Raw genomic sequence first — 20641 nt, 5'->3', positions numbered from 1 at the left:
AATTTTCAAAATTTCCCTGGTTTTAAAGAGCCACTAATACTTTTTTATTTCTAATATTTTTTTTTTATTAAGATTATTAGTATTTGCGCGAGGAGCTGGAGAGCCTCATCTTGATATCAAAAGAGCCGCATGCGGCTCGCGAGCCGCAGGTTGCCGACCCCTGCCCTAAACTTTAAAAAAAAAAAAAGAAAAAAAAAAACCACTAATGATGAAAATAAAGCAGGGGTCGGCAACCTGCGGCTCGAGAGCCGCATGCGGCTCTTTTGATGTCCAGATGCGGCTCTCCAGCTCCTTGCACAAATATTAATAGTTATATAATTTCATTTTTACTGGGCGGTGGGGTACGAACGACTTCACCCTGCGTTCAGTGGGATGGAAGATAAGCCTGGTGAGAACCAAAGAATAGAAGTTATTCAAACCGATATCCAAGCCAGTTAGAAGGCGCTTGCCGTGTAGAGGCCTGACTGGCTAATGGGAGACACCTCCTGAGCCGGTGATATCCGTAAAGAAAAAATAAAATTAAAATTAACAACTTCTAAAGTAAATTGAGATAGTCCTAGAATAATATTGATTACTAATTTTACTATTCTGGCGAAACATCTTTGTTTTTATATGAATAAATATTATTTCATATTTAAAGCTATTCATTTAAAATAACAAATCAACTTTATTTACCTAATCCTAATCAAATTCCGAATATTGAACTAAAAATGTTGTGGCTCTTTAAAAACTGGGAAAGTTTGTAAATTGTAACTTTTGGCTCTTGCATATCAAAAGGTTGCCGACCCCTGAAATAAAGTATATTTTTTTAAAATGCCTATATTAAAATAGAGTATACATTTTTTTTAAAATAACTATAAAGAGAGAAAAAAATACTGCCTAAGCTTAAATCCATGATCTTTCAATATAACATCGAATTATCAATAAATAAATCATTCAAAATTTCAATAAACATAAATTAAAGGTATTGTGTTTTATTTTTACTTTCTCGTATACAGAGTATAGATAAAGTATTGTAATCGTGCAAAAAAAAATCGAGATTTTTTGCAAATTTTGACGTTTTACACCTCCCTGAGTCGAAAAAACATAGTTTTGCAATCTTGTCCGTATGTCTGTGTGTGTGTATATCTGTGTGTATGTGTGTCTGTAAACACGATAACTTGAGTACCGTTACTGCTAGGTTGATGAAATTTCATATATAATTATAATATCAAATGTGTAGATCCGTATCAACTTTTCAGCGATTTCCGATAACCGGAAGTGGAACTTTTTCTACTTTGAATTTTCAAAAGCTTATAATTTGATTACTACTTCAGATAGATAAATGAAATTTCACATAAGTAAAAGATCCAATTCGTTGCCTTCTATCAAATTTTTAGTAGCTTTTGTTGACCGCTATTTCCGATTTCTCAAATAAATGCTTGTGAATTTATAAAGTACTAATAATATTTCGCACTGTTATACACATTTTATTTGGCGTTCACTTGATGTGCTGTTTTTTTTTTCTACGAGATTCTATTCTATTTTAAAAAGTTTAAGTAATTTAAAATGGATTAAAAATCATGTCTATATCCCCGAGTTGCCATCCCCCGTAGTGTTATATAAGTATGTTCGAGAAATTTTAGGGGAGATCACTCCCGGTTTATTTGTTACATAAAAAAAATCATTTTTACATGCCTTATGTAAAAGACTAAGACTCGCATGACATCTGCAGAATAATTAAATACAAACCAACTATTTCCTAAGTCCTGACATGACATTCCACAATGTTGTGCTTGTCCATTATGTGTAAAGTTACCCCACCACCCAACAGTTATATCACAAGTCTTCTTGTATTTTTTCTTTCTATGTCAATCTTTAATAACACTCCCCCCCCCCCCCCCCATCCCGCGGTTATATTCTACATTCCCACTGTGTAGCTATTTAAAATAGTTTACAAGCGGTTGGTTAAAGTGTGGCTCCTTTCTATTCTCTCACCAGGAAACAAAGCATGGAAGGTCAGCTCTACTGCGAGGCTCATGCGCCGCAGTCCCATGGCTCCACACCCAGCCCAGACGCCGACGACAAGGTGGGATGAACCTTTAATACACACACCCACACACACACACACACACACACACACACATATATATATATATATATATATAAATATATATATATATATATATATATATATATATATATATATATATATATATATATATAGATAGATATAGATATATATATATATATATATATATATATATATATATATATATATATATATATAGATATATAGATATATATATATATATATATATATATATATATATATATATATATATATAGATATATATATATTTGTATATGTATATATGTATCTATATCTATATATATATATATATATACATATATATATATATATATATATATATATATATATATATATATATATAGATATATATATATATATAGATATATATATATATATATATATATATATATATATATATATATATATATATATATATATATATATATATATATATGCGTGTGACTGTGTGTGATTGCAAGTGTGTCAGTGCATGTGAGTGTGGGTTTGATGTATAATGTTATATCAACTTATATCAACATTTGTTCGAACAACCCCCCCCTCCCTTCCTAATCACACACACACCTCCCCGCCTCCCCACAGTAAAGCAGCGTTGTTAATTAGCGATCAAGAAAGGATCGGACATAAAATGGTCAGATGTATCTAATTATCTAAGGGGTAATGAACAACAACCGTAGCTTAAATAAACTCCTTTCCCACCACCACAATAAAACCATCAACTTACCACTCTTACATTCTCCCCGACCCCCCCCCCACCCCCCACCCCCCACCCCCACTACAGTAAACTACTCAGCTGCCATCCCCATACCCCCTTCCACTGGCTTAACCTAAACTGAACATCCCCTAACCGAAATATGATCAATTAAATTCCAGTGCTCCGGGTATTGATTTTTATGCCCAGTACTGAATCGGTGTAAATCAGGGGTGTTTCAAGAACCATAACTACTGGCCCGGAAGATAATCATGAGAGAGAAGGGATTTGGCGATTACGTCCCTTGTTGCGTGTCTGTCTTGATAGTCAACAGAGACATTTATTATTACTACTATTATTGTTGTTATTATATTTTCAATAAAATGTCGGTTGGATTCACTTGGTAATTTTTTAATCCCAATATTTACTTTTAAAAACACAGTAATTTATCTTGTTTTAAAATGTGTTTATCTTAGAAGTATGTACAGCTATTTATAGTTTAGTAAACTTTCAGTCAATAATAATTCTTATCACATTTTTTACTTTCTCGTATATACGTAGTATACAGAGGCGTAGCTAGGGGGGGGCGGGGGGGGGGGGCGGCCGCCCCGGGCGCCGACCCTATGGGGGCGCCAAAAGGGGTGGGAAAAATTTTTTAAAGCTGATTTTATGCTGCAGTTTTGAATTATAAACTGTCTAAGTTAAGAAATATAATGGCTACACGCATTTACATACTGATTTAACTGTTTTCTATCTTGATTTCTTAATGTAAAACATATACTCTTAAGAAACAGTGACGGCAAAACCGCTTTGAAGCTTTTCCTAGATGGGGGGGGGGGGCGCTTTTTCGAGACTTAAAACGGAAGAATTTACACTAGATTGTTGAGTCGATAAACGTTACCACTATTAAAAGAAACCAATTGTATTAAAACGTATTGTACGATTGTTGAACTGTAAAATACGTTAGTGACTTTTATCAAGATGGTGCAGGGGGGCGCTTTTAGGCTAAATAAAATAGCAAAATTACACAGGATTCTGAGTAAACAACCTTTAGCTCTCAGAAAGAAACGAATTGTACTGTGCATTGTATAATTGTGTAACATTTTTAAAAAAAAAGTTAGTTACGTTAAAAACCGCTCTACAAACTTTGTCCAAGATGGTTGTGATGAGTGTGTGTGGGGGTGGGGGGGGGGGGGGGGCGCTTTTTTCGCTAACAAAAATCGCAAGTATTTGTACTGGATTGGTGAGTAGATAACTCTCTTAACACTTAGTAAAGAAACCAAGTGTATTAACGCGTAATGTACAATTTCAATAGCCAGTTTTGTTAAAAAAAAAGACGCGACTAGTTCTTTGTAAGATTCTTACGATTCTCTCAACTTCAACGTGAGAGATCAGATACTTTTGATCAGTGTTTCTTCCAGACTTTTTTCTCCGGGGGGGGCACTTGAAATCTTCGGGGGGAGGGGGGAGGCGGTAAACTTTCTTCGGGGGGGGGGGGGCGGACACTGTTAAAAGTATATATTTTCTATATATAAATTATATAAATTTCATTTCGTTCGGGGGGGCGTAAAAATTTTTCCGGGGGGCTTCGCCCCCCCGAAAAGATGCCTGGAAGAAACTGTGTGCGAGAAGGCAGGGCAAATCTGCGAAATCCAAGACTACGAGCTGTTAACATCCGTTGGATTCCAGTTTGTTTTCTCTAGCTTGTTTTGTCATACCATCAACCAATCAACGAAATACCCATGTCGTATTCCAATGTGAACAATAAATATTTCTGATAACTTCTTCTTGTATGTCACTTGTGTGTCCTTACTCTAACAAACTTCGAATCCAATATGTACCATATCACAACAGAGATCGTTCAAAACTAGAACATAAAAGGCTGGTCTAAACATATTAGCGTTAGCTACAAACTACCCTCTAACACAGATCAGGCTTATTTTTTTTTACTGACATCTTTCGCAAAAAAAGTTAAACGCATCTTAATGGGAATTAAATTGTCGTAAAGTTTTAAGGAATGAAAATCATACAATGTAATTATTAAACCTTGTCCGGACTGTAGCATACACGCTTACACACACGCTTACACACACAAATACACTCTTACCCACACACAAGCTTATATATAAACACACTATCACACACACATAATTATACACACACACACACACACACACACACATATATATATATATATATATATATATATATATATATATATATATATATATATATATAGCGGGGGGGGGGGCGCCAAATTGAAAGTTCGCCCCGGGCGCCGGGAAGGGTCGCTACGCCTCTGGTAGTATAGAGAAAGTATTGTAATCGTGCAAAAAAAAAAAAATCGAGATTTTTACAAATCTCGACGTTTTACACCTCACTGATACGGAAAAACATAATTTTGCAATCTTGTCCGTATGTCTGTGTGTGTGTGTGTCTGTGTGTGTGTGTGTCTGTCCGTGTGTAAACACGATAACTTGAGTACCGTTACAGCTAGGTTGATGAAATTTCATGTATAAGTATTTTATCAAAATCGTAGATCCGTATCAACTTTTGAGCGATTTCCGATAACCGGAAGTGGTACTTTTCCTACTTTGAATTTTTCAAAAGCCTATAACTTGAGTACTATTTCAGATTGATAAATGAAATTTCACATGTAAGTAAAAGATCTAATTCTCTACCTTCTGTTAAATTTTGAGTAATTTCCGTTGACTGGAAGTAGTAATTTACGCTACTTCCGATTTCTCAAAAAACTAATGTAAATTTTAAAAGTACTAATAATATTGCGCACTATTATGCGCTTTTTTTATTTGCGTTCACTTGGTGTGCAATTAATTTGTCTACGAGATTTTATTCTATTTTTAAAACTTTAAGTATTTAAAATGGATTAAAAATCATGTCTATAGCCCGAGTTTCCATCCCCTGTTATTTTATATAAGAATATTCGAGAAAGTTTAGGGGAGATCACTCCCGGTTTATTTTTTCTGATAATGAAGACATCAAGTTTGTGTTGTATTATTATACAAATTTTAAAATTTCTTTTTTTTCATTTGTGTATTCGCCACCTAACCCAAACCCTAACCCTATCCAATAATGAAAATTGTTTAACTTATATCACACGTCTAAGTAATAAATAATTTGAAATACCGTGTCAATGTCATCAACTTTCCTCAAACTACCCACTATGAGACCAGCGCCAAAAAAAAAACACAACAAATTCAACACAGTGAGCTGAGTTCGCTGACGTATCAAAACACCCCCCCCCCCCCCATCGTCACCCCTATATCTTCGCCAAACCAAAAAAAAAATATTTAAACGTAGCTTAATATACACATAGTGTTGGGTATCTAAATACAACAGACCCTTTTAACGGTTTTACATCCTTTTTTTTCTAATTTTTTTTTTTTAAGAACAGCTAGTATTTAGTACGCTCATACATTAAGCACATTGATTGGTCCCCATAACAACTCGTTTTGCTTGGGTTCGACGGGCCTTAACTACCATTCACTTATTTTAATTCAATCCCTTATAATAGTTACCATTTTGTTTAGTGTATATTAAGCATAGCTTCACAATGTATTTGTCAATATTTGCCATTATGTAAATATTCATTACCTTATTACTTGTACGTAAATGTTGTTACTGTAAACCCCTGAATGTTTCTACAGAGAAATGCATTCATGCACATGTATTTTTTTTTTTTTAAAAATGAAAGTTTTAAAATTTAAAAAAAAAAATCAAGTCAAGAAGTAACATTTCTTTTTATCAGGTCCTTAGTTGATGTAGGTGCATCTCATAGTCATCATATGGCGAGTACTATGTGTAAAAAAAAATATCCAACTTGTTTCAGAACTCCGACTTGTTTGAGATGCTGGAACGAATCCAGGGTACACGCATAGACGATCAGAGATGCGACATGACGTCATTCTACAAGGTAAGATTGATGTGTCTGTTATTTTTCTTCCTCACAGTTAGTACAAACATCTTTTTGAATGCACTACTCTATAAACTAGTCTATTTGAGCTCTGGAACAGTGTAGGGGAGATAATAACAACATGTGGAACATTATACGCTTTACACTGTGTTTCAAGAAAGACAACTAGTTTGTCTTAAGATATTTTGTTTTGTTTGAGTTACCTCCCTTCCCAAGCCTTTCCATTTGCTTTGCTTATCTGCACATGAAAAAAAAAACATAAATTTCAAAAGCTCCTTTTTCGAATTGAAAATCAAAACAATTCATATTTTCTAATTGTATGAAACTTAAAATAAAAAGTTTGACAAGGGATTAAATTGTTTTATTTTATGGAATTAATGATCTTTTTACGTAATCGTCATTTCAGTACAACAGAACGTGTATTAATAATTTTAAATCGATCTTTTTTTTTTATTTTACTGTCACAATAAAGTTAATTCCCATGTGAGAAATAAATCTAATGTCCTCTGCACGACGCTCGTGCATTATTCACTAGTCTCCCCTTGTTTGTAGAGTGTGTGTGTTTGTGTATTCAAGTGTGTGTATGCGTACGTGCTTGTGTCAGTGTGTGGGTTTGCGTGGTCGTGTGTGTCTGCATATGCGTGTGTGTGCAAGTGTGTGTATGTATTTGTATATATGTATGTATGTATGTGTATGTTTAATGTGTGGGTGTGTTTGTGTATACGCGTGCGTGTGCAAGCGTGTGGCATCGTATGCTCACTTACTGCGTGCGAGTGCGTGTTGTTCGTATGTGTGTTTATGTGTGTGTGTGAATGTATGTATATGTATCATACGGGTGTATTTTTGTATTGAATGTATGTGTGTGTGTGTGTGTGTTTATGTGTGTGTGTGTGAATGTATGTATATGTATCGTATGGGTGTATTTTTGTATTGAATGTGTGTGTACATGTGTGTGTGTGAGTGTGTGTGTGCGTGTGTGTGTGTTTGTATGTATGTGTGTGTGAGAGAGAGAGAGAGAGAGTGAGTCTGACATGATACTGTACACCCACCTTGTCGCGTGCGCCTGTGTAAACATCTGTACGTGTATCATCGATTAACTGAGTGCACACAGTGAGTGCTTACTCGACACACGTTTTTTTGTTGTGATGCTGTCCATTTGTCGGCACACAAAGGTTTTTTACCTCCATCCTCACCGCCCTCCCTCCCCCCCCCTCTCTCTCTCTCTTTAATATTTCCTTACATAATATAAGGATATAACTCTCTCTCTCATTTTTTATGCAGGTTAATCTCTCTCACCCACTATCTCTCTCTCTCTCTCTCTCTCTCTCTCACACACACACACACACACATACACTCCTGGTAGTAGTACGTTACGATGATACATTGAAATAAAAAATAGTGGTCTTTTTGTGTTATACTACAGTACTGCCATTCCCGATACAGCTATTTTATTTCTTCACTTCCTACCATTCCCCTGGCTTATACCAGCTTTCGTACACTCTTTACCCACAATCCTCTACACTCCTTACCCACAATCCTCTCCACTCCTTACCTACAATCCTCTCCAATCTTTACCCACAATCCTCTACACCCCTTACCCACAATCCTCTCCACTTCTTACCCACAATCCTCTCCACTCCTTACTCACAATCCTCTCCTCTCTTTACCCACAATCTTCTCCACTCTTTACCCACAATGCACTCCTCTCTTTACCCACAATCCTCTCCACTCTTTACCCACAATCCTCTCCACTCTTTACCCACAATCCTCTCCTCTTCTTACCCACAATCCTCTCCTCTCTTTACCCACAATCCTCTCCACTCTTTACCCACAATCCTCTTCACTCTTTACCCACAATCCTCTCCTCTTCTTACCCACAATCCTCTACACTCCTTATCCACAATCCTCTTCACTCTTTACCCACAATCCTCTCCACTCTTTACCCACAATCCTCTCCTCTTCTTACCCACAATCCTCTACACTCCTTACCCACAATCCTCTACACTCTTTACCCACAATCATCTACACTTTTACACCCCTTACTTTCAATACCGCTAAAAACTGAGCTACTAAGGAACTCCACATTACATCATAGTAGTGCGGGTTTATTTTAAATGTAACTTCCAAAAAAAATGCGTTGGTTTATAAAATTATAAATCAACAGGCCGCGATTAAAGATTATATCTAGAGTAAAAAGAATCATTTTTTGTACTTATTATTTTCTTTACAGGTTATTTTTGTAGCCAGGTTTTATTTCTTTTTTTTCCCCAGTATCACTGTTAGAGTTGTGATAAGAGTTTATAGGTCTGATGTTGTGGTTATTGTCAGAATCGGAGCTAGAGTTAGCGTTAGTATATCGATACCAAAAGAAAACTAGAGTCGAAATGCTCCTCCGCAAATATTAAAAGTTGTTAGTTGATTGGTCGGCGTGGTCGAGCCTGTAAAGCTTGTGGTTGCTAAGCCGAAAAGTCTTGAGTTCGAACCCTCGGATGAGGCTCGTTAGCTGGGCACAGCCGCTTTTCTAGGAGAGACAACTCCAAAATCAAACGAGTGCTGCCTTGTAGTTTGTTCTTGGTTGGACAAAGGCTATGGAAGCAAACACAAAAACAAAAGAAGGCTGAAATCGGAGTCAATGGCCTCAACGACACGTATACTTAATTGTGTTGGAGGGGATCCCTTCCGACACTAAAATTAAGAACGAAGAAGAGGTTCGTTGATTTATTTTTTGTTTGATTGTTTCACAAATCTGACGAGACGCAATAACTGACGTAACATCGGCCTAGACCTTCAAGTACGTGCAGAATCTCGCGTGTATCTACGTCATCAAGCCCTACAGAACACGTCAACTCTACTGCATACCCGCTCACCTTCTTTCCGTGACCTGGCCAAACGGTCAACTCCATCGTAAACAACAATCCCCTCGGGGTTTTCGCCCCTACCGTATCTCCTCATCCCCCCTTCCCTCTACCAGATCCTGGCTACCTTGGAGAACTGGTGACGTCAAAGCATTGTCAGGTAGGGGTGGGGGGGGGGGGTGATAATTAAATAAATAACGAAACAGTTGACCTGTACTAGTGGTGAGCTTGTGTCATTTCGGCCGTATGTCGACCTAATTTTTTTTTCTACAATCTGTGCTGGCATTTTGGTGAGCGTTTTAATCACTGCGAGCCAAGGGAAGTAAGCAGAGAGTTGATCTAAGTGGTGTGACAAGGGGAGGTAACTAAAGGTTGTCGTACGTGACTTAAGGAAGGGAAGTAAGCAGGGGTTATTGTAATACGCAGGTAAAGTAAGCAAGGGTTGTTATATTAAGAAGGGGAAGTAAGCAGGGTTTATTGTAATACGCAGGTAAAGTAAGCAAGGGTTGTTATATTAAGAAGGTGAAGTAAGCAGGGGTTATTGTAATACGCAGATAAAGTAAGCAAGGGTTGTTATACTAAGAAGGGGAAGTTAGCAAAGGTTGTTATTCTAAGAGGGGGAAGTAAATAAAAAAAGAGAGATAGGCGGGGTTGTTGAATGGGAAGTAAGTACGTGTTGCTATAACAATAAGAGTGGGTTAGCAAAGATTACTATATTAAGAAGGGGAAATAAACAAGAACTGTTATAGTAATTGGAAATAAACAAGAGTTGTTAAAATAATTGGAAATAAACAAGAGTTGTTATAGCAATTGGAAATAAACAAGAGTTGTTATAGTAATTGGAAATAAACAAGTGTTGTTATAATAATTGGAAACAAATTAGGGTTGTTATAAGTCTAGTTTTATTGGTGTCACAGTAGACGTTTTGAATAGTCTAGTTTTGTTGGTGTCCTACCTACCATTTTGGAAAGTCTAAGATTTAAGTTTTCTAAAAAAAAAAGCAATCGGTATCCAAACCCCTGTTCTCTACGTTAGTGGCTCTGCGTCTTGCTACTCGGCCACAGTTTCCCTTTTAAGGCAAGTTAATGTTAACATTTCGCCTCTAAATAATCTCCCCTTCTCCCTAAACTCGGTTTTTATTCACCGTTTATTTTATAGAATACCCATCTTTTATTTTATAGAATACCCATCTTTATCCCACACTTTAATGCGGTAAAATTCACACCTCAATTAAATTTCAGCTCCAACTCACATCAACTCATCCGTTAAAAAAAATATTCAGTCATAATTGGAGCGTGCGCAAAGGGTTAGAACAAATATAAGTTTAGGGGAGGGGAAAGGGGGGTAAGAGGAATCAATGATTTTAAAAAAAAAAACATCTTTCTTTAAAAAAAAAATAAACTTCGAATCGAATTGCAGTGTCGCTGGTACTTCCTTCAAAATCGATCCCCCCCTAAATTAGTACTTACAGCGGAACTTTCTAGAAGGTCGTCTTTTTTTTTTTTGCATTGTCGCATTCTTCCCCCCCCCCCCCCCCCTTTACCTTTCTCCTCCACTTCTCCGCCCTCCCGATTAATTCGGCGGAAAACTGACGCTTTCTCTTGTAGGCTTTCTTATGAAATAAAATAGATTTTGTTAAAACCTAACTGCGCATGCGTGTAAATTGGCGGCAGGCGCTCGACGGGTTATCCAATTTCAACTGGTGGTATTTGGATCAGCGCAGACGTGAAATTGAGGGAAAATTATTGCTATGGAAACAAAGGTTTCCGGTACTTTCTATGTGACGCGGTGCAAGTCTTGGGGGAAAAAAATATATTTTTATTTTTTTTATTTTTTTGATACATCAAATGTAAACAGTCTATTGATCAACCTTAACTTTATACCTGTGTTGTTAAAAGGTGGTGTTAAAGATCTAGACTTTATGAAGTTGTGGCGGATATATTTTACGAAAAGCTACTCTGTTGGAAAATCGTTCTAATTTTTTTTTTAATAAATTCAAAGATTTTTGCATCAGAATTTTTTTAGCGCTTGATGATGAAAGAAAAGAAAGAATGAAACGCGAAATCCTTTTATATAATACATTGGCGTGCGGTGGGGTTTACAATTGTGGATCAGCTTGTAGGGGGGGGGGGCTGTCAATAAAAATAAAAAATCATGTACACATGTATAAAGACACAGGCACTGTCAAGAAAAATGAAATAGACATGTACAAAGACATGGGTTCTAACCCTGTGACTTATGGGATAGATCTATTCTCAACTCGTCCATGAAGTCACATACCAATTTGTCACAATTGAATATTACCTGAGATTTTAAGGATAATTTTCGTCCATTTTTTCTCATCGGACTTTTTTCTATCGGTGTTTTGTTTTTGCAATTTTTTGAATTTTTTTTTTAGTTAAGTACCAGAAGTCTAAAATTATGCTTGTTGCATAGTATCTGTATTGAAGGGGAAGAGGGTCTTTTTATACATTTTATTAAGACTACATAAATTTCATACTTTATTTCTGCATAAGTACACTGTGGAGAAAAAAACTGTCTGGGGTATTTATTTGTATTTACTGTCTTAAATAATAAAAAACAACAGCTGTTGTCTAGTCGAAAGTTTAAAACAACAAACGTGTGTCACGTGATGAAATTTAAACCAATCGTCTGGGATCTTTAAAAATTCAAAAATTCAATACACAATTTTTTTTTAAATGTGCATAAGCTTTATTGTTTTGTTATTTGTTGTTTTTTTTTTTTTTTTTTTTTTTTTTTTTTTTTTTTTTTTTTTTGAAAAAACCTGATTACGAAACAGATGAAATAAATCTGTTTCTAGCTTTCACAAATGTTGTTCGACCTCGAACTAGGGTTTCTGTCGCATAGATTGCCGCAGTGTAACAGCAACCCAACGGTTATCCAACGGCAAAAAAAAATACGAGCTGAGTATAATAAAACCTTACGTAACAGTCTCTAAATTCCATATTTATGGCATTATTTTCCCGTTGTTTTTTTTTTCTAAACTCCTCAGACCCTATCGAAATAAAAATATAAGCTGTGTTCATAGGGTGATAAAACCAATCGTCTGGCGGAAAGATTTAATGACTTAAGCTGACGGTTTTATTTCATTTGCTGTTTCAACAGAGGATTAGTCTGTCACGTGATTTGTGCTACGGGAGTCACGTGTTACATTTAAACAATTTATGAAGGATTATGAGCTTAAGGGAACACATCGCGATTGTTCGGTTGATAGCTGCCATATATATATATATATATATATATATATATATATATATATATATATATATATATATATATATATATATATTATATATATATATATATATATATATATATATATAAATATATATATATATATATGTATTTATATATGTATATATATATATATATATATATATGTATATATATATATATATATATATATATATATATATATATATATATATATATATATATATATATATATATAATGATATATATAATGTATAATGTTACCAACTGACGTTCATTACCACTTAGACTTAATTACCAGCTTATCATCATCTCATCTTAACCTTACCTCCACGTGTTCTGCAACCCTTCCCCCCCCCCCCCCCCCCCCATCCCACTCCATTAGAATCTGTCAGTGTCTTGTCTTCAAAAAATTAATAAAAACGCTCACTTCATTAAGGGAAACAACTCCAGCGTTAGAAAAAAATGGAGCCACGATTAAACAGTTGAGCTATGACGTAAAGTTTAATTCGCGTCACCATAGCAACCATTGTTTTCCTTCGCCGTGCTATTTTTTTTTCTTTTAACTCCGTTAAAATAATAACACATCTTTTTCAGGTGTTTAAACTGAGAACAAGTAACTTTTAAAAAAAAAATATTGACTCGCCACCATTACACTAGTTATTATCGTGAATTATTTTAGAGTATTTTTAGTACCAAAACCAAAAAATCAAAATGTCTAATACTAGCCTAGTGGTGGCGTAGCCCCGGCTTGCTCAATTATTTAAACTTCGCGTGAGTTATGGCCCCGCTACTATTAAAAATAGAACAATGTTGTTTTTTTTTATTAAGTTCAAGGGTGGTGCTGGTAAGAAGTATACAATTGTTCGATCGTCTTGAAAAGAAAACCAACGGTTCATTGTATCTAGGCATGTGCGGATGAATCTGCTCTTCTTGATACACGAAATAATGTCGCGCGCTTATATGTCGCGCAGTTTCTTGAGAGGATGACTGTAATTTAAGAAAAAGTACATATTAATTACATGTACTTTTTGTCCAATTACTTAAGCAGGCCGTCATAGACTCGATACAAAAATATTGTAATTATAAAACAAGCACGAAATCGGCACGTGAATTTGACTTCTAATCAAACGTTTGTACTGATTAAGTTATGTAAAATTAAGTAAGTTTTTGTAGGTAGTGATCACGAAAGTAAAATACTTAAAACAAGTTATTTTTTAATTAATAACCAATCTTCTGATTTAGGTATTCATTAATAAGCAAGTTATAGACATTCTTTAATCTATGTAATTAATTTGAATAGAGTTACCAAGTGATTTGAATTGTTTCGTTATAAAATTGATTTTATCTTACACTTTTTTCATAATTTGTATTTACCTTACAAGAAAATACACCCTCGTTCGTACATTGAGAACCCGTGACTTCACAAACCCAATAGCGACATGCGCAGAACACCCTGCTCAGATTACAGTGTCTTGAGTCTACGCACTTGGTTTCCACCCCTATCATCACGATATCGACTCTTCCATTCAAACCTTCTACAAAACCCCACTAACCTCAGCCTACACTTCGATCTCCATGCGCCTAAATCTATACGACCTATATAAATAAAACAAGTAGTTGAAACAACTAAAAATAAATTTTAAATTTTGTATTTTTAAACTTTCAAAAACAAAATGTTTTTCGTTTGGTAACAAAGCGTGTAAAATCGTGTAACTCGGTTTACAAATAATATTGCAAAATATCCAGACAGAGAAATTACAAAATTTTAGAATGGCAAATATTGTTGTGGCGACAACTAAAAATAGTGGATATGATACAAGTTTTGCGAAATAATGTTTTTTATATCCGGAAATCTTTTGTAGTCAATATATTGCAAATGTTGTTATGATCTAAAAATAATTGGTATTTCTGTTTAGAGAAATTTGAATGTTGTTTCTTTACATGGATTAGAAGACTAGGAAATACCAAATGTAAAGATGTGCTTAAAAATAAATTAATTTCAAACATTGGCCAATACAAATAGATTTTCAAGATGCTATGTTGTAAATGTAATCTATAATGTGCAGTTGTTGTTTTTTTTCTATTTATCATCGTATTCAAATCGAAGCAATCATGACAAATGACCAATCCTCAATCTCCATGAAGAACATCATCCAATCATTAGTTTGTATGGAAAACCATAATTCACCACACACAAAGTAACTAAATTTTTGTAAAAATGATTCCAGTTCTGATTATTTAAGAGGGAAATATTAAAACTACATTACAAAAGAAAAAGAAATCATTTTATTTTTAATTTTTTCAATATATATTCGAACTATGATTATTAAAACCTGGAAAAAAAATCCACAACAATACAAACAGGAACAATTTTACTATTTTTAAAAAGGTTCAAACTATGATTATTTAAACAGGAAAACAAAAACAAAAATTCCACAACAAGACAAAACGGAACAATTTTACTATTTAAAAAGATACGAACTATGATTATTTAAACGGGAAAACAAAAACAAAAACTCCACAGCAATACAAAACGGAACAATTTTACTATTTAAAAAAGATACGAACTATGATTATTTAAACAGGAAAACAAAACAAAAACTCTACTACGAGACAAAGAAAAATTATTTTACCATCCGACAATCTCAACGAAAGGCGATATCTCAGCCGGCATGCGACTCGCATTAAAGAAAAATAATATTCCAGACATTGATTTTTCCCGGATTAATATTTAATTCCATTTTATTTTATTTTTGTTACGTGAAAGGTCTGATGTCGTAACATCGTTCTGTTGTTTTTATCTGGAGTTTATATTATAACAATTTTCTCGCTGTTCTCGTCAAACTCTTCCTTTGACAACAAAACCTCCCTTGATACAACACCCTCCCTTACCATTAGAACATTCCTTTACCAACAACCACTTTTTTTACCAACAACCTCCCACCCTTGCCAAAACTCCCTCCCCGCCCTTGTTAACAACCTTTTCCATTGACAACAAAACCTCGCTTGCTACAACACCCTCCCCTTACCAACAACCCCTTTCTTTACCAATAAACTTTGCCAAAAAAAAAACCTCCCCCGCCCTTGATAACAACCTCTTCCATTAATAACAAATCTTCCCTTCCCAACAACCTCCTCCTTTACCAACTACCCCCTCCCTTTCATTACCAACAAACCCTCTCCCTTATTAAACAACCCCTCCTTTACCAGTAACCCCTCCTTTACCAACAACCCCGTCTCAAACAACCCCCAACCATACCAACAACCGCCTTCTTTACCAACGCCCTCAGTCTCCAACCCCCCCCCCCCCTTACCACCAACCCCCATCTTTACCAACAACCCCTCAGTCGCCAACAACCCCCTCCATTACTGTCCATTCCACCCCTTCACCACGAGCCTCTCACTTCCCAACAAGGAAGTGCCTAATTTACCAACAAACTTATCCTAACGTATCACCAATCTCTATCACCTGTTTTAACACTGCTCCCGTCTTACCAACAATCCACTCCCCAGCCAATAAACACCAATCAACCTGAATTCTTGACCACCCCCCTCCCTCCTCCTACCCTCTACTACAGCCGACGTAAACAACGGCGTGAAAAATTAATCCAATATGGACACGTGATCAGCTATCTACATCACATGATCGGCTTTGTCTGGGTCGTGTCCACTCGAGAAATAGCCAAACACGGTTTTTTAAAAAATGTTATCAAAGTAAGCAGCAGTTTTAAAAATGTTATCAAACTAAACAGCAGTTTAAAAAATTTGATCTAGATTCTAGTTGGGTTTTTTTAATCACGCGTCGACAAGACATTATAGTATCACTGGGAGATTTGTATTTGTTTGTTTGTTGTTGTTGTTTTTTTTTTTTTTTGTTGATATCGTAGCTAGGCTGTAATAGTGATGTTAGCTGCAGGTTTATAAATTAGTGTTACGCTCAGGGCTAGGATTATGTCTAAAGTAAGTGTCAAAGCAAGGATATGGTTGATTACATTGGATGCTTAGACCTTTGAAATTCAAAACGCTAGCCCTGGGCAGCCAGTTGAGATGGAGTCCATGTATAAGGTCTTCAGTAGAGCCGGTGGGCCCAACGAGGAGGCGTTGCCCATACGACTTGGCACCAACTGTCACAAGAATTGTCGAAAGGAAACCAGAGTTGGTGATTCTATCGTCTACAGGGCTCCGCTCCTGATGATGTTTTTGAGTTGTCTTTCTTAGGTGGGTTTTAGTCACCGGCTACAGAGCCTCGTCTGTCTGGGGGTTTTGAAACCTGGACTTCTGGTGAGCAAACATGCGCACTGCCCCCCAACCACGTCGATCCAAGGACTAGGATTACGGTTAGGGTTAAAGGTCAGAGTTATTTGTTGCGATACTATGAAAAGAAATATTTAAATCCAATCTGGCTTTTTAAATAAATATTTAGATTCGGCTATGTCGGGTAAGTTAAGCTCGTGGTTGCCGAACCGAAAAGTCCCGAGTTCGGACCCCCGGGCACAATAAACTAGATAGCTTGGGACAGGAACTCTTCAAACAACTGCTGTCTTGTAGTTTGTTCTTGGCTAAAATCGGAGACAACGGCCTATATGGCGCATAACAAGTTGACACGTAATACTTGTGTTGGGTAAAATCCCATCCTACAATAGAATTAAGAGTGAAGTAGAAGAACTTGGAATGTCACCATTCGAAACCTTCCATAAAACTAAAACAAGCTTACTACGCTATTAGTGTCTAATTATAAGGCACGCCAACATACATGTATCATTATAAAAGTTCAATGACCTATAAAGATTACTCAAATCTGTCATGCGTATCATGACCTTCACATTTCGCAACTGCACAGATCTACAGAGCTAAGAAATCTATTGCATCACAGTTTTTTGTCTCGTTTTCGGTTTTAAATTCTTTTATATTGATGGCCTTGAAAACAATTATAACATTAACGTTATTTTTAGAATAGTGGGTCTTTTTTTTAAACAATATTGGTGAAATTATGCTTCTTTAAAAATATGATACTCAAGAAATTATGTTGTATAAAAATCGACGTCAGATGTCTGTAAGACTAGTAATTTTTTTGTATCATAATGTCGTGTACTGAGAAGTCATTCCCCTATTTTAAGGGAATTTCGTTTTGGCTTTCTTTCCGCGTTAAGTTTGTTTACTCTCCTTTATGAAAACCGGTGGTCAAGTGGTTAAGCGCGCGCTTTTTTTCCAAAAGTCTCGAGAGCATCATATATAATAGAACCTTTTTGTCTTGATTTTTCAATTTTATTTTTTATTTTTTACTTTCTCGTATATACGTAGTATAGAGAAAGTATTGTAATCGTGCAAAAAAAAAAAAAATCGAGATTTTTAACAAATCTCGACGTTTTACACCTCACTGATACGGAAAAACATAATTTTGCAATCTTGTCCGTATGTCTGTGTGTGTGTGTGTGTCTTTGTGTCCGTGTGTAAACACGATAACTTGAGTACCGTTACTGCTAGGTTAATGAAATTTCATATATAAGTATTTTATCAAAATCGTAGATCCGTATCAACTTTTGAGCGATTTCCGATAATCGGAAGTGGTACTTTTTCTACTTTGAATTTTTCAAAAGCCTATAACTTGAGTACTATTTCAGATAGATAAATGAAATTTCACATGTAAGTAAAAGATCTAATTCTCTACCTTCTGTTAAATTTTGAGTAATTTCCGTTGACCGGAAGTAGTAATTTACGCTACTTCCGATTTCTCAAAAAACTAATGTAAATTTTAAAAGTACTAATAATATTGCGCACTATTATGCACTTTTTTATTTCGCGTTCACTTGGTGTGCAATTAATTTGTCTACGAGATTTTATTCTATTTTTAAAACTTTAAGTATTTAAAATGGATTAAAAATCATGTCTATAGCCCGAGTTCCCATCCCCTGTTATTTTATATAAAAATATTCGAGAAAGTTTAGGGGAGATCACTCCCGGTTTATTATTTTTTATTTTAGAGATATTGAGACATTTTAGTATCTATATAACTATGGTAAGGTAGGGAAAAATTTGAGGGGAGAGCAAAATATCATAGACCCTTAAAATGAAATGTTTGTGTTGTTTCTTTTTATTAATGGGCTTGGGTATTAAAACATACAAACTCTACTTGACCTGCCCACTGACCTCTAGCACAAGCCCACGTTTACCTAATTAAGGTGTAAAAGAATACCTAAGGTCATTCTGTCACCTTAGACGTTAAGAGCGTACTTCACGAGAAAAATTAAAACGTAATTAAAATGTAATTAATTAGTGCGTATCAGCTTTGTTGTGAGTTCGCCGGATAAAAAAAATGAAAACTTGATTCGTTTTTAAGTATCAAATTTTCATCATTACTTCCCTGATGAAAGGACGCGCAGACGTTCAGGTAACCTACTGACCTAGATACGTAACAACCAGGGTACGGATAGGATACACTTTTCATAAATATACGGTTATTAAATACCAGTCGGGATGGGGGGGGAGAAGGGGGGGGGGGGGGTTGTGCCAAGGTAACAGTGTGTCCTACCTGACGACCAGGTGTGCCATTACCCGCGCCGCTACCTGTAATCACATCACCGCCTGGCAAACACTGGCCGATACTCACGGGGCCGGACCGGATCGATACTCGCCCAGGTGGCAAACACTGGCCGATACTCACCCAGGTGGCAAACACTGGCCGATACTCACGGGGCCGGACAGGATCGATACTCACCCAGGTGGAAAACACTGGCCGATACTCACCCAGGTGGCAAACACTGGCCGACACTCACCCAGGTGGCAAACACTGGCCGATACTCACGGGGTCGGACAGGATCGATACTCACCCAGGTGGCAAACTTTGGCCGATACTCACCCAGGTGGCAAACACTGGCCGATACTCACGGGGCCGGACAGGATCGATACTCACCCAGGTGGCAAACACTGGCCGATACTCACCCAGGTGGCAAACACTGGCCGATACTCACCCAGGTGGCAAACACTGGCCGATACTCACCCAGGTGGCAAACACTGGCCGATACTCACGGGGCCGGACAGGATCGATACTCACCCAGGCGGCAAACACTGGCCGATACTCACCCAGGTGGCAAACACTGGCCGATACTCACCCAGGTGGCAAACACTGGCCGATACTCACCCAGGTGGCAAACACTGGCCGATACTCACGGGGCCGGATAGGATCGATACTCACCCAGGCGGCAAACACTGGCCGATACTCACCCAGGCGGCAAACACTGGCCGATACTCACCCAGGTGGAAAACACTGGCCGATACTCACGGGGCCGGACAGGATCGATACTCACCCAGGCGGCAAACACTGGCCGATACTCACCCAGGCGGCAAACACTGGCCGATACTCACCCAGGTGGCAAACACTGGCCGATACTCACCCAGGTGGCAAACACTGGCCTGATTAGATCGATACTCACCCAGGTACCGTCCGTCAGCTCTCCTTTTGTTCTGCATCCTTGCCGCCACCCTCAGAAGATGTCCGTAAGTTCAATCTTATTGTTTTTTTACCGCGGATTGTGTGAATAATCTTTTAGCGTTAAGTGAAGTATCATATTGCGTATATACGTGTATATAGCTCGCTTAACTCTACATCGACAGCACGCTATGCACGGGAAGACGATTAAATAAGATATGTATATATATATATATATATATATATATATATATATATATATATATATATATATATATATATATATATATATATATATATATATATATCCATCCTTTTATACTCTTGTACTAAGTGTTTATTCTTATTTAGTTTTATAAGTTTATTTGACCCGGCCAACTGCGGGTGCAAATGCTAGTTATTATAT

At 36.4% G+C, this 20641-nt stretch overlaps 1 protein-coding gene across 3 annotated transcripts in view; it reads left to right on the top strand.

Annotated features, from left to right (window-relative positions):
- Positions 1-1980: 1980 nt before the first annotated feature.
- LOC131940461 (rap1 GTPase-activating protein 1) overlaps positions 1981-20641 on the top strand; it is a gene marked incomplete at its 5' end in the record, with an annotated part of 68954 nt that continues 50293 nt past the window's right edge. For all 3 annotated transcript variants that reach the window (XM_059299116.1, XM_059299117.1, XM_059299115.1), the window contains 2 exon segments: positions 1981-2068; positions 6634-6717. In XM_059299116.1, coding sequence (XP_059155099.1) covers positions 1981-2068; positions 6634-6717 — 172 coding nt within the window.

Source organism: Physella acuta, unplaced genomic scaffold, assembly GCF_028476545.2.
Source record: "Physella acuta isolate Inbredline_101_S28 unplaced genomic scaffold, ASM2847654v3 ptg000318l, whole genome shotgun sequence".
NCBI classification, from domain to species: Eukaryota; Metazoa; Mollusca; class Gastropoda; family Physidae; genus Physella; species Physella acuta.
The sequence above is the reverse complement of the archived record's forward strand: the minus strand, read 5'-3'. Positions and strand labels throughout refer to the sequence as shown.